The following is a 16,195-nucleotide window of genomic DNA, read 5'->3' as shown; positions in this document are numbered from 1 at the left end:
GCTGGGGGGGGGGGGTCACACTTTCCTGAAAGCAATCGTCTCCAGCACTGGGAAAGACTTGACTTTCAATTCTAGAGCGCAGTGTGTTCTGGAGTGTGTCTGTCCAGGGCGTGATTGCTCTGCTTGGTCCACTAGGGACTGTCTGTTTAACCTGTAATTGTGTTCACCGTGGGACTGGGCTTGGGCCTTGGCTGACATAGGATAGTGACCCTTTGAGGAACACAAAGGTCACCACATACCCAGTGTTACCAGAGGCAATACACACAACACTTTTCCCTGGCTGTTTCATTGCTAAAGTTTTTTTTATTTATTTTTTTAACTATTTTTGAACATTTGAATTAAGTGGAATAAGTTGTATTAGACCGCTCCCTCGCCTAGCCCCCGCTCCCTCGCCAGCCCCCGCCTAGCCCCCTCCCCCTCCCTCGCCAAGCCCCCGCTCCCTCGCCTAGCCCCCGCTCCTCGCCAAGCCCCCGCTCCTCGCCAAGCCCCCGCTCCTCCCAAGCCCCCGCTCCCGCCTAGCCCCGCTCCCTCGCCTAGCCCCAGCTCCCTCGCCCAGCCCCAGCTCCCTCGCCCAGCCCCAGCTCCCTCACCCAGCCCAAGCTCCCTCGCCCAGCCCCAGCCCAGCCCCAGCTCCCTCACCTAGCCCAACTCCCTCACCTAGCCCAACTCCCTCACCTAGCCCAACTCCCTCACCTAGCCCAACTCCCTCAGTTCTGTTTTTGAGAGACGAAGTGGAGTGTGTTTATGTATTCTGTCTCAGCATGTATATGTACTGTCTGGTCTACGTACTCTGTCAACAGCATGTATATGTACTGTCTGGTCTACGTACTCTGTCAGCAGCATGTATATGTACTGTCTGGTCTACGTACTCTGTCAGCAGCATGTATATGTACTGTCTGGTCTACGTACTCTGTCAGCAGCATGTATATGTACTGTCTGGTCTACGTACTCTGTCAACAGCATGTATATGTACTGTCTGGTCTACGTACTCTGTCAGCAGCATGTATATGTACTGTCTGGTCTACGTACTCTGTCAACAGCATGTATATGTACTGTCTGGTCTACGTACTCTGTCAACAGCATGTATATGTACTGTCTGGTCTACGTACTCTGTCAACAGCATGTATATGTACTGTCTGGTCTACGTACTCTGTCAACAGCATGTATATGTACTGTCTGGTCTACGTACTCTGTCAACAGCATGTATATGTACTGTCTGGTCTACGTACTCTGTCAGCAGCATGTATATGTACTGTCTGGTCTACGTACTCTGTCAACAGCATGTATATGTACTGTCTGGTCTACGTACTCTGTCAGCAGCATGTATATGTACTGTCTGGTCTACGTACTCTGTCATGTAGCATGTATATGTACTGTCTGGTCTACGTACTCTGTCAACAGCATGTATATGTACTGTCTGGTCTACGTACTCTGTCAGCAGCATGTATATGTACTGTCTGGTCTACGTACTCTGTCAGCAGCATGTACTTCCTGAGACAGTCCAGGAAGACGTCACTACCACCCTGGTGAAAGTGTAGGGCAGGCAGCTCAACCCCCATGTTGTGGTCTCTGAGGGTGAACACCAGGTAGGACCAGCCCTCCTCCTTCACCCTGACCGAGGCCAGGTCACTGAGACGGAACAACAGCCGGGAACCCTTACTCTTCTCTGGGATGGGAGCGGGTTGAGGAGGAGCACCTGGAGAGAGAGGGAGAGGGGTTTAGACAGGATATACACAGAAACACACAATGAGGTGAGGGAGGTGGAGAGGGGGGGTTTAGAGACAGGATATACACAGAAACACACAATGAGGTGAGGGAGGTGGAGAGGGGGGGTTTAGGAGACAGGATATACACAGAAATACACATGAGGTGAGGGAGGTGGAGAGGGGGGTTTAGAGGCAGGACATACACAGAAATACACATGAGGTGAGGGAGGTGGAGAGGGGGGTTAGAGACAGGATATACACAGAAACACACAATGAGGTGAGGGAGGTGGAGAGGGGGGGGGGTTTAGAGACAGGATATACACAGAAATACACATGAGGTGAGGGAGGTGGAGAGGGGGGGGTTTAGAGACAGGATATACACAGAAATACACATGAGGTGAGGGAGGTGGAGAGGGGGGTTTAGAGACAGGATATACACAGAAATACACATGAGGTGAGGGAGGTGGAGAGGGGGGGTTTAGAGACAGGATATACACAGAAATACACATGAGGTGAGGGAGGTGGAGAGGGGGGTTTAGAGGCAGGACATACACAGAAATACACATGAGGTGAGGGAGGTGGAGAGGGGGGGGTTAGAGACAGGATATACACAGAAATACACAATGAGGTGAGGGAGGTGGAGGGGGGTTTAGAGACAGGATATACACAGAAATACACAATGAGGTGGGGGAGGTGGAGAGGGGGGTTTAGAGACAGGATATACACAGAAACACACAATGAGGTGAGGGAGGTGGAGAGGGGGGGGGGGGTTAGAGACAGGATATACACAGAAACACACAATGAGGTGAGGGAGGTGGAGAGGGGGGTTAGAGACAGGATATACACAGAAATACACATGAGGTGAGGGAGGTGGAGAGGGGGGGTTAGAGACAGGATATACACAGAAATACACATGAGGTGAGGGAGGTGGAGAGGGGGGGTTTAGAGACAGGATATACACAGAAATACACATGAGGTGAGGGAGGTGGAGAGGGGGGGGTTAGAGACAGGATATACACAGAAATACACATGAGGTGAGGGAGGTGGAGAGGGGGGGTTTAGAGACAGGATATACACAGAAACACACAATGAGGTGAGGGAGGTGGAGAGGGGGGGTTAGAGACAGGATATACACAGAAACACACAATGAGGTGAGGGAGGTGGAGAGGGGGGGGGGGTTTTAGAGACAGGATATACACAGAAACACACAATGAGGTGAGGGAGGTGTGGAGAGGGGGGTTAGAGACAGGATATACACAGAAACACACAATGAGGTGGGGGAGAGAGGTGGAGAGAGGGGGGTTTAGAGACAGGATATACACAGAAATACACATGAGGTGAGGGAGGTGGAGAGGGGGGTTTAGAGACAGGATATACACAGAAATACACATGAGGTGAGGGAGGTGGAGAGGGGGGTTTAGAGACAGGATATACACAGAAATACACATGAGGTGAGGGAGGTGGAGAGGGGGGGTTTAGAGACAGGATATACACAGAAATACACATGAGGTGAGGGAGGTGGAGAGGGGGGTTAGATACACAACACTACACATGTCCTCACACAACACCACACATGTCCTCACACAATGAGGTGGGGGAGAGAGGTGGAGAGGGAGGGGGGTTAGAGACAGGATATACACATGTCCTCACACAATGAGGTGGGGGAGAGAGAGGGGGGAGAGATGGAGAGAGGGGGGTTTAGATACACAACACTACACATGTACTCACACAATGAGGTGGGGGAGATGGAGAGAGAGGGGGGTTTAGATACACAACACATGTACTCACAATGAGGTGGGGGGGAGAGATGGAGAGAGAGGGGGGGTTTAGATACACAACACATTTACTCACACACAGATTAGAGTATGTGTGTGTATTCTAGGGGTTTTCCTGATGCAGAGAGACACGCTGCACAACGTTCATGCCACACTTCATCTATAGTTGAATAGATCCATGTGTAATGCCTTTTAATTTGACTCGCTTGACATTTAAATGTCTGCAGAGCAGGAAGTAGCGGGAGGCCTGATTAATCCCCCAGGGGCCTGCTGGAGAAGATTGATCGTACTGTGGGAAAAGTGAAGCAATTAGTCTCCTCTCCTCCAACCAACTTAATCATGGTCGCTCTGCTAAAGCAGCTTCTGGACGTAAAGAGGACAGGTGTTTTGGAATTCCAGCCTGAGAAGAGGGAGAGAGAGAGAGAAATATACTGTATATATGAGAGAGACCAGCCAGAGAGGAGAGAGAGAGAGAGAAATATACTGTATATATGAGAGAGACCAGCCAGAGAGGAGAGAGAGAGAGAGAAATATACTGTATATATGAGAGAGACCAGCCAGAGAGGAGAGAGAGAGAGAGAAATATACTGTATATATGAGAGAGACCAGCCAGAGAGGAGAGAGAGAGAGAAATATACTGTATATATGAGAGAGACCAGCCAGAGAGGAGAGAGAGAGAGAAATATACTGTATATATGAGAGAGACCAGCCAGAGAGGAGAGAGAGAGAGAAAATATACTGTATATATGAGAGAGACCAGCCAGAGAGGAGGGAGAGAGAAATATACTGTATATATGAGAGAGACCAGCCAGAGAGGAGAGAGAGAGAGAGAGAAATATACTGTATATATGAGAGAGACCAGCCAGAGAGGAGGGAGAGAGAGAGAAATATACTGTATATATGAGAGAGACCAGCCAGAGAGGAGAGAGAGAAATATACTGTATATATGAGAGAGACCAGCCTGAGAGGAAGGAGAGAGAGAGAGAGAAATATACTGTATATATGAGAGAGACCAGCCAGAGAGAGAGAGAGAGAAATATACTGTATATATGAGAGAGACCAGCCTGAGAGGAGGGAGAGAGAAATATACTGTATATATGAGAGAGACCAGCCAGAGAGGAGGGAGAGAGAGAGAGAAATATACTGTATATATGAGAGACACCAGCCAGAGAGGAGGGAGAGAGAGAGAGAAATATACTTTATATATGAGAGACACCAGCCTGAGAGGAGGGAGAGAGAGAGAAATATACTGTATATATGAGAGACACCAGCCTGAGAGGAGGGAGAGAGAGAGAAATATACTGTATATATGAGAGACACCAGCCTGAGGAGAGAGAGAGAGAGAAATATACTTTATATATGAGAGACACCAGCCTGAGAGGAGGGAGAGAGAGAGAAATATACTGTATATATGAGAGACACCAGCCTGAGAGGAGGGAGAGAGAGAGAAATATACTGTATATATGAGAGACACCAGCCTGAGGAGAGAGAGAGAAATATACTGTATATATGAGAGAGACCGCTGCACGCTTAACAAGGTTAAGTCTTGCTAGGAAGAACCACAGAACGGCAAGGCCAAGACCAACAATTATCTTGCATTGTGGTTCCAGTGCCAGACATTGCGGTTCCAGTACTCGACATTGCGGTTCCAGTACTCGACATTGCGGTTCCAGTACTCGACATTGCGGTTCCAGTACTCGACATTGCGGTTCCAGTACTCGACATTGCGGTTCCAGTGCCACACATTGCGGTTCCAGTGCCACACATTGCGGTTCCAGTACTCGACATTGCGGTTCCAGTACTCGACATTGTGGTTCCCGTACTAGACTGACAGTTCAAAGAAACCGGACATATCTCATTGCAGTAGGTTCCAGGTAATGACAATATATCAGCTGGACAGGTAAGGAATAGTGACATTTGTCTCTCCATAGAGGAAGCATGATGATGCTAAAACATTGATATGTTCTCCATGACTTTCCCTGACTAAAGAAAAAGGTCAAATCAATGGCCATTCTACTGTGGCCTACCCGGGCCTACTCTGTTCTAGGGTGTCCTGCTGTGTTCTAGGGTGTCCTGCTGTGTTCTAGGGTGTCCTGCTGTGTTCTAGAGTGTCCTGCTGTGCTCTGCTATGTTCTAGGGTGTTCTAAGGTGTCCTGCTGTGTTCTAGGGTGTCCTGCTGTGCTCTGCTGTGTTCCAGGGTGTCCTGCTGTGTTCTAGGGTGTCCTGCTGTGCTCTGCTGTGTTCCAGGGTGTCCTGCTGTGTTCTAGGGTGTCCTGCAGTGTTCTAGGGTGTTCTGCAGTGTTCTAGGGTGTTCTGCAGTGTTCTAGGGTGTCCTGCAGTGTTCTAGGGTGTCCTGCAGTGTTCTAGGGTGTCCTGCAGTGTTCTAGGGTGTCCTGCTGTGTTCTAGGGTGTCCTGCTGTGTTCTAGGGTGTCCTGCTGTGTTCTAGGGTGTCCTGCTGTGTTCTAGGGTGTCCTGCTGTGTTCTAGGGTGTCCTGCTGTGTTCTAGGGTGTTCTCTTCCACTCACCTTCATGGTTGCTGGGTTTCTTCCTGAACTGAACAGTGTGAACCATGTCCCATTCTGTCTCACAGCTCAGCTGGTGCTCCACCTGCCTGGTAGGCTTGTCTCCTGGGTCTTGGCTCGAACCCTGGTGCCTCTGGCCCCATTCAAACACAGAGCTAGACTCCTGGGAGAGAGAATACAGGTATACTCAGACTCACCCATATACTGTACCATCTACATACAGTAGACACACCTACCCATATACTATCTACATACAGTACACACACCTACCCATATACTGTACTATCCACAGTACTGTTCAAAAGTTTGGGGTTATGTAGAAATGTCCTTGTTTTCCATGAAAACATACCTGAAATGAGTTGCAAAATGAATAGGGAATATAGTCAAGACGTTGACAAGGTTATAAATAATGATTTTTAATTTAAATAATAAGTGTCCTTCAAACTCTGCTTTTGTCAAAGAATCCTCCATTTGCAGCAATTACAGCCTTGCAGACCATTGGCATTCTAATTGTCAATTTGTTGAGGTAATCTGAAGAGATTTCACCCCATGCTTCCTGAAGCTCCTCCCACCAGTTGGATTGGCTTGATGGGCCGTTCTTAAGTACCATACGGTCAGGCTGCTCCCACAACAGCTCAATAGGGTTGAGATCCAGTGACTGTGCTGGACACTCCATTATAGACAGAATACCAGCTGACTGCTTCTTCCCTAAATAGTTCTTGCATAGTTTGGAGCTGTGCTCTGGGTCATTGTCCTGTTGTAGGAGGAAATTGGCTCCAATTAAGCTCCATCCACAGGGTAAGGTATATGGTATGGCGTTGCAAAAATGGAGTGATAGCCTTCCTTCTTCAGGATCCCTTTAACCCTGTACAAATCTCCCACTTTACCACCACCAAAGCACCCCCAGACCATCACATTGCCTCCACCATGATTGACAGATGGCGTCAAGCACTCCTCCAGCATCTTTTCTGCATCTCATGAATGTTCTTCTTTATGATCCTAACACCTCAAACTCAGATTTGTCTGTCCATAACACTCCTTTTCCAAATCTTCTTCTGTCCAGTGTCTGTGTTCTTTGTCCATCTCAATCTTTTATTTTTAATTGGCCAGTCTGAGATATGGCTTTCTTTTTCGCAACTCTGCCTAGAAGGCCAGCATCCCGGAGTCGCCTCTTCACTGTTGATGTTGAGGATAGTGTTTTGCAGTAACTATTTAATGAAGTTGCCGGTTGAGGACATGTGAGGCATCTGTTTCTCAAACTAGACACAAATGTACTTGCCCTTCTGCTCAGTTATGCACCGGGGCCTCCGTTTGCACTGTTCTGTGAAAAGGGGTTTTCTAATGATCAATTAGCCTTTTGAAAGTATAAACTTGAATTAGCTACATAACGTGACATTGGAACACAGGAGTGATGATTGCTGATAATGCTCCTCTGTACGCCAATGTAGATATTACATTTTTTTTTTTTTTTTTTAAATCTGCTGTTTTTCAGAAATGTCTAAGTGACCCCAAAATGTTGTACTATCTATATACAGTACATAGTTCTGGCTGGGTAGGTGGCTGGCTGGGTAGGAAGTGGTACAAATAAATACAGCAAAGGCTGGAAATACTATGAGAGGCTATTCAAATTAAACCGGTTTCTCCACAGAGAACCTAACTGACAGACATCTGTCCTGAGTGGCTGGTAGAGAGAGGAGAGTTAGCTAGCTCATCTCTTCATGGAAACTATGTGTTTTCATCACGACCGGGATGAACCATTTTAGATTCAGGAATCAGGATATACTTCTGGGCTTCGGTTTCCTGTTGCATGTCCGCTCTCAAGGGTTTTTATTTCAGTCAGAGATCACTAGAACATCCGTACTCTAGTGCAGCAGACAAACAGAGTCAGGAAACATGAAGCGATGCTGCTGTCACATGACCAAGGTGATTGGAGCCAGACTGTGATTTGACAGTCATCGTCGAGCTCTCAAGACAACCGATGTGTCACCATGGATACAGCCAAGCCAACCTATAAAAATGTGGAGTGTTGTCACCATAATCCTGACTAATGTTCCCTTTAAGCTGTGCGGACACCGTGCAGAGAAACACCAGATTGAACCTCACTACACTTTATAGAGTTTTCCCCTCTTTAGTTAACACTATCAACGTTTCCCTTTACTGTGGAAATTGTGATAGAGTCAATGCGATATTAGCCACTTTCAATGCAACAAAACTAATTCTGATCGAGTCAATGAGTTATTAGCCACTTTCAATGCAACATAACGAAACAAAACTAATTGTGATCGAGTCAATGCGATATTAGCCACTTTCAATGCAACATACCAAAACAAAACTAATTGTGATCGAGTCAATGCGTTATTAGCCACTTTCAATGCAACACTTTCAACGCAACATACCAAAACAAAACTAATTGTGATCGAGTCAATGCGATATTAGCCACTTCCAACGCAACATACCGAAACAAAACTAATTGTGATCGAGTCAATGCGATATTAGCCACTTTCAACGCAACATACCAAAACAAAACTAATTGTGATCGAGTCAATGCGATATTAGCCACTTTCAACGCAACATAACAAAACAAAACTAATTGTGATCGAGTCAATGCGTTATTAGCCACTTTCAATGCAACATAACGAAACAAAACTAATTGTGATCGAAATGAGTTAAGCCACTTTCAATGCAACATAACGTAATTGTGATCGAGTCAATGCGATATTAGCCACTTTCAATGCAACATAAAACAAAACAAAACTAATGCGATATTAGCCACTTTCAACGCAACATACCAAAACAAAACTAATTGTGATCGAGTCAATGCGATATTAGCCACTTTGTGATCAACGCAACATACCAAAAGGAAACTAATTGTGATCGAGTCAATGCGATATTAGCCAAAACTAATTGTGATCGAGTCAATGCGATATTAGCCACTTCAACGCAACATACCAAAACAAAACTAATTGTGATCGAGTCAATGCGATATTAGCCACTTTCAATGCCATAACGAAACAAAACTTTGTGAACAATGCAAGCCATTTCAATGCAACCAAAACAAAACTAATTGTGCAACATAACGAAACAAAACTAATTGTGATCGAGTCAATGCGATATTAGCCACTTTCAAAACAAAACAACATATATTAGCCACTTTCAACGCAACATACCAAAACAAAACTAATTGTGATCGAGTCAATGCGTTATTAGCCAAAACTAAAAACAAAACTTTGTGATCGAGTCAATGAGTTATTAGCCACTTTCAATGCAACATAATGCAAACAAAACTAATTGTGATCGAGTCAATGCGATATTAGCCACTTTCAATGCAACATAACAAAACAAAACTAATTGTGATCGAGACAATGCTTTATTAGCCACTTTCAACGCAACATACCAAAACAAAACTAATTGTGAAAAACAAAACTAATTGTGATCGAGTCAATGCGTTATTAGCAAAACAACATACCAAAACAAAACTAATTGTGATCGAGTCAATACGTTATTAGCCACTTCCAACGCAACATACCAAAACAAAACTAATTGTGATCGAGTCAATGCGATATTAGCCACTTCCAACGCAACATACCAAAACAAAACTAATTGTGATCGAGTCAATGCGATATTAGCCACTTCCAACGCAACATACCAAAACAAAACTAATTGTGATCGAGTCAATGCGATATTAGCCACTTCCAACGCAACATACCAAAACAAAACTAATTGTGATCGAGTCAATGCGTTATTAGCCACTTAACGCAACATACTAATTGTGATCGAGTCAATGCGATATTAGCCACTTTCAATGCAACATACCAAAACAAAACTAATTGTGATCGAGTCAATGCGATATTAGCCACTTTCAACGCAACATACCAAAACAAAACTAATTGTGATCGAGACAATGCTTTATTAGCCACTTCAACGCAACATACCGAAACAAAACTAATTGTGATCGAGTCAATGCGTTATTAGCCACTTCCAACGCAACATACCAAAACAAAACTAATTGTGATCGAGTCAATGCGATATTAGCCACTTCCAACGCAACATACCGAAACAAAACTAATTCTGATCGAGTCAATGAGTTATTAGCCACTTTCAATGCAACATAACGAAACAAAACTAATTGTGATCGAGTCAATGCGATATTAGCCACTTTCAATGCAACATAACGAAACAAAACTAATTGTGATCGAGACAATGCTTTATTAGCCACTTTCAATACAACATACCAAAACAAAACTAATTGTGATCGAGTCAATACGTTATTAGCCACTTCCAACACAACATACCAAAACAAAACTAATTGTGATCGAGTCAATACGTTATTAGCCACTTCCAACGCAACATACCAAAACAAAACTAATTGTGATCGAGTCAATGCGATATTAGCCACTTCCAACGCAACATACCAAAACAAAACTAATTGTGATCGAGTCAATGCGATATTAGCCACTTCCAACGCAACATACCAAAACAAAACTAATTGTGATCGAGTCAATGCGATATTAGCCACTTCCAACGCAACATACCAAAACAAAACTAATTGTGATCGAGTCAATGCGTTACAAAAACATACCAAAACAAAACTAATTGTGATCGAGTCAATGCGATATTAGCCACTTCCAACGCAACATACCAAAACAAAACTAATTGTGATCGAGTCAATGCGATATTAGCCACTTCCAACGCAACATACCAAAACAAAACTAATTGTGATCGAGTCAATGCGATATTAGCCACTTCCAACGCAACATACCAAAACAAAACTAATTGTCATCGAGTCAATGCGATATTAGCCACTTCCAACGCAACATACCAAAACAAAACTAATTGTGATCGAGTCAATGCGATATTAGCCACTTCCAACGCAACATACCAAAACAAAACTAATTGTGATCGAGTCAATGCGATATTAGCCACTTCCAACGCAACATACCAAAACAAAACTAATTGTGATCGAGTCAATGCGATATTAGCCACTTTCAACGCAACATACCAAAACAAAACTAATTGTGATCGAGTCAATGCGATATTAGCCACTTCCAACGCAACATACCGAAACAAAACTAATTGTGATCGAGTCAATGCGATATTAGCCACTTCCAACGCAACATACCGAAACAAAACTAATTGTGATCGAGTCAATGCGTTATTAGCCACTTTCAATACAACATACCAAAACAAAACTAATTGTGCAAGAGATGTTGTTGTAGTCAGAAAGCATCGGTGTATGATTCTATTGCATTGACAGGCACCACTCGTACTCTACACAGACCGGTGGCATAACCAATCAGAGCTGCAGTAGGCCTATATACACACACAATTATAAACTGGGTGGTTCAAGCCCTGGATGCTGATTGGCTGACAGCTGTGGTATATCAGACCGTATACCACGGGTATGACAAAACATTTAGTTTTACTGTTGTGATTACGTTGGTATTAGCCCAGTGATAGGTCATCTGTAGTCAGCAATAGGGGAGTGATTGCTTCCTACAAGACCACCAAACATGTACATTTCTAGACATCTTTGAAAGGTGAGTCAGGTAAAGGGCTTTTGTTTTTGTCTTAAAGGGCCAGTGTTGTATTTTGAGACAGGCTTGAATAATATAAGTATCCAATAGGCAGAAGGTAGTATAATATGTCTAATTCCCTGTAATAATGTCAGAATAATAATTCATTGTATTTTAAGTGGTTTCTTGCATCAAACACCATTTCCAGTCACCTCCTGGTCTGAAGGACAAGTGGATAAAAACAGGTTCACGTCAAGTCCTGCGTGTGGGTTTTTTCTCCAAAGGTCTCATGAAATGTAGACCTACATTGAACACCACACATTGGCTGCTACTGTAGGCTGACTGATAGAACAGCTATTTCCATGTTAAACCAATTGCACTGTCTGTGTGTATTATCAGCACCAGACAACAGTTGTGGCCAAACGCCAATTAGCAGTATTTCTATATGAATGTACCAGTAAGATTAATCTTGTTAGTATTTGAATATATGCACATGTGTACACTTTGTTTATGATGACCTGAAACATGGAATATTATTATCAAAAGATATGTAAATAAAGTCTAACCTTGGCAGCACACAGCATGGCAGAGTGGTCAACATCCTCCACGGGTTTATATTCCAGCACTATGTCCCCATCCTGGTAGAAATGACGAGAAGGAATGTTCAGTCTGATCTGTGGACATCATAACAAGGGAAGGATCTCATCTCATTCTGTCGTTCCAATATCGACATACCTGGTCCAGGACACGCAGGGATCCTGAAGTCAGAGAATCCTGCTCCTCACTCCTTCCTGGGTTGGTGTGTATAAAAACTCCATCATGCTCATATAGAACCTGAGAGAGAAAGAGGGAATCGCATTCAGAGATGAATACAACTCATGTTGTTGTTGTTGGAGACTTGGTAAACAAATAGCTAGGTACACTAGGCCTAACTTCACCCAAATTAAGTGCTATTTCCATGTGATAATGTAATGGGATACATTTGCTGTATTGTTTATAATTTCTCTCTTTGAACATTGACCAATTTCACATTCGTTCACCTTTCTACCTTTTCAGAAATGTGATGTTGTGGCTAACTAGGCAGCTGGCTCAACCAACTTCCTGACAACTTTTAAACTGTTTTGCATGTTTGTGTTGGTGGTTGTTAGTACAACAAGTTAGCTCGACTTGTAACTATGAAAGCTAACAACATGAGCCTGTTTGGTATTCTGGAAGTCGACAGGTTCAAGGTTTTTACAAGTAACTTCTTAAGACCGTTTCACATGAATCTGCACTACTCTGCCAACTGGACAGGCAACTTCTACTAACTAACGTTGTTAGCTGTCAAGTGTCGACACTGACAGCTTTCTCAACTTCTAGCCAACTGTTTTCGGTTAAACTATTTACAAAACCTCACAGGACAACATGATCCGTTGACAATGCGAACAAAACAAAGCAAATATATATATTAACTCTCAGCACCTTGAAGCCCGCTGAAGTCGCCATGTCGCCTGTCTCAGCTGACGACGACGTAGTAGGTCAGCTCACGTGTTTCCAGTTGTTTTGGGAGGGCAGAATAAATAACTAAATACTCGTCAATGTGTGTTGCTGATTTTTGACACATTCATTGTAAACCAACGACGCAAACAACGAGATCATTGAAAACGTTGAGTGTATCTCGCATACAACAGAGATGATTAATTGAACTGTTTATTTGTTCAAGCTTCCACTTCCGCAAACATTCGCCAGGGAACATTCGCGTTAACAGGGGTGTAGTCATTATCCCGATTCTGTTGCAAAACGTTTCGTAAACGGAACGAAACGGGGCGGGACCTACCTTAATCTGTCCAATAGAATCTCTCGGTTTTTTTTTTTTAACTGTTTGGACTAATGATTACACCCAGCAGTAGGAGTGGGAGGTGGCACCTTTGGACTTTGTCATAGGATGTTGTTTAGTGTTTAATTTGCGGCTTTTATTCCAGACAAAGGTTGTAAAACCCTGTACATACTCAGTCAAATATTCAAATCAAATTGTATTTGTCACATGTACCGAATACAACAGGTGAAGTAGACCTTACAGTGAAATGCTTACTTACAAGCCCTTAACAAACAATGCAGTTTCATGAAAAATAAGTGTTAATAATTTCTTACTAAAATTAACTGAAGTAAAAACGAAATAAATAAGAAAATAGAAAAATAACAAATTATTAAAGAGCAACAATAAAATAACTAGCGAGGCTATGTACAGGGGGTACCGGTCAAAGACTGGTATCATAAATAATAATAAAATCAACTCTCTCTCTTCAATTCAAAGGGCAACATGTTTACATTACCAAAGCAAGTGAAATAGATAATAAACAAAAGTGAAAGACAATAATAGACAACAAAAGTTTAAAAGGAATTAGAGACATTTCAAATGTCATATTATGGCTATGTACAGTGTTGTAACGATGTGCAAATAGTTAAAGTACAAAAAGGAAAATAAATAAGCATAAATATGGGTTGTATTTACAATGGTGTTTGTTCTTCACTGGTTGCCCTTTGCTTGTGGCAACAGGTCACACATCTTGTTGCTGTGATGTCACAGCTGTGGTATTGTATTTCAACCAATATCAAGATTGGATTGTTTTCAGATTCTTTGTGGATCTGTGTAATCTGAGGGAAATACGTGTCTCTAATATGGTCATTCATTGGGCAGGAGGTTAGGAAATGCAGTTCGGTCTCCACCTCATTTTGTGGGCAGTGAGCACATAGCCTGTCTTCTCTTGAGAGGCTGGTCTGCCGATGGAGGCCTTTCTCAATAGCAAGGCTATGCTCACTGAGTCTGTGCATAGTCAAAGCCTTCCTTCATCTTGGGTTAGTCACAGTGGTCAGGTATTCTGCCACTGTGTCTCTCTGTTTAGGGCCAAACAGCGTTGTAGTTTTCTCAGTTTTTCTTGGTTGATGAGCGGACCCCAGACCTCACAACCATAGAGGGCAATGGGTTCTATAACCGATTCAAGTATTTTTAGTCAGACCCGAATTGGGATGTCATATTAGATGTTTCTTTTGATGACGTAGAAGGCCCTTCTTGCCTTGTCTCTCAGATCGTTCACAGCTTTGTGGAAGTTACCTGTGGCGCTGATGTTTAGGTCGAGGTATGTATAGTTTTGTGTGCTCCAGTGCAACGGTGTCTAGATGGAATTTGTATTTGTGGTTCTGGCGACTGGACCTTTTTTGGAACACCATTATTTTGGTCTTACTGAGATTTACTGTCAGGACCCAGGTCTGGCAGAATCTGTGCAGAATAGCCAGTAGGAGGCACTCTTTCCTCTGGTCCATTATTTTGGTCTTACTGAGATTTACTTTTCAGGACCCAGGTCTGGCAGAATCTGTGCAGAATAGCCAGTAGGAGGCACTCTTTCCTCTGGTCCATTATTTTGTTCTTACTGAGATTTACTGTCAGGACCAAGTCTGGCAGAATCTGTGCAGAATAGCCAGTAGGAGGCACTCTTTCCTCTGGTCCATTTTTTTGGTCTTACTGAGATTTACTGTCAGGACCCAGGTCTGGCAGAATCTGTGCAGAATAGCCAGTAGGAGGCACTCTTTCCTCTGGTCCATTTTTTGGTCTTACTGAGATTTACTGTCAGGACCCAGGTCTGGCAGAATCTGTGCAGAATAGCCAGTAGGAGGCACTCTTTCCTCTGGTCCATTTTTTTGGTCTTACTGAGATTTACTGTCAGGACCCAGGTCTGGCAGAATCTGTGCAGAATAGCCAGTAGGAGGCACTCTTTCCTCTGGTCCATTGTTTTGGTCTTACTGAGATTTACTGTCAGGACCCAGGTCTGGCAGAATCTGTTCTAGTTCCCCAGTAGGAGTTCATTAAGATCCATTTTGTTGAAGATTGGTCCTTCTGTAGCTCAGTTGGTAGAGCATGGCAGAATTGTAATGCCAGGGTAGTGGGTTCTTTCCTCTGGTCCATTATTTTGGTCTTACAGATTTACTGTCAGAATGTCTGCACACGTGACTGTAAGCCAGTAAAAGCACACTGATAAATGGTCCATATTGAAGGTCTGGGGATCAAGATTCTCACTGTCAGGCCCTGTGGAAAGAAATGGGGTGTTTTCTGCCAATTATAACCATACACTTGCTGTTTGTGCTACATTCATCTTATAATGTTGTTTTCCCCCAACACCATATAGAATGTATGCCATTTGACTGTAAGTCGCTTTGGATAAAAGCGCCTTACAGTCAAATGGCATACATTGAAGAGGGTGGGGATCCCGGGATCGAACCCACTACCCTGTGGAAAGAAATGGGTGTTTTCGCCATGCTCTAACCACACTGAGCATTCATCTTATAAGGACCACTAACACCACTTTCCATCCGTTTGTATAGCAGACCCTCATGCCAGATTGAGTCAAAAGCTTTTTTGAAATCAACAAAGCATGAGAAGACTTTGCTTTTGTTGTGTTTTGTTTGTCAATAAGGGGTTGCAGGGTGAATATGTGTCCTGTCATACGGTAATTTGGTAAAAAGACAATTTGACATTTGCTCAGTACATTGTTTTCACTGAGGAAATGTACGAGTCTGCTGTTAATGATAATGCAGAGGATTTTCCCAAGGTTGGTTGTTGTATCCCAACATATCCCACGGTTTGTTATTTTGTGGTTTGGATGTCTCCATGTTTTGTGGTTTTTGGGGTGATCAGTCCTCGGTT

The 16,195-nt window shown here is 43.5% G+C and overlaps 1 protein-coding gene across 1 annotated transcript in view; it reads right to left on the bottom strand.

Annotated features, from left to right (window-relative positions):
• The window catches only part of LOC118382491 (TBC1 domain family member 15-like), a 104,454-nt gene extending 91,199 nt beyond the window's left edge, over nt 1-13,255 (bottom strand). The window contains exons 1-5 of the mRNA XM_052513390.1: nt 12,979-13,255; nt 12,253-12,351; nt 12,084-12,155; nt 6,008-6,167; nt 1,471-1,696 (exon numbers count right to left, since the gene is read on the bottom strand). Coding sequence (XP_052369350.1) covers nt 1,471-1,696; nt 6,008-6,167; nt 12,084-12,155; nt 12,253-12,351; nt 12,979-13,002 — 581 coding nt within the window. The 5' untranslated portion in view covers nt 13,003-13,255. The remainder of the gene's footprint in view (nt 1-1,470; nt 1,697-6,007; nt 6,168-12,083; nt 12,156-12,252; nt 12,352-12,978) is intronic.
• Between the last annotated feature and the right edge of the window lie 2,940 nt (nt 13,256-16,195).

The sequence above is a fragment of the Oncorhynchus keta genome, unplaced genomic scaffold (assembly GCF_023373465.1).
Source record: "Oncorhynchus keta strain PuntledgeMale-10-30-2019 unplaced genomic scaffold, Oket_V2 Un_scaffold_1044_pilon_pilon, whole genome shotgun sequence".
NCBI classification, from domain to species: domain Eukaryota; kingdom Metazoa; phylum Chordata; class Actinopteri; order Salmoniformes; family Salmonidae; genus Oncorhynchus; species Oncorhynchus keta.
The sequence above is the reverse complement of the archived record's forward strand: the minus strand, read 5'-3'. Positions and strand labels throughout refer to the sequence as shown.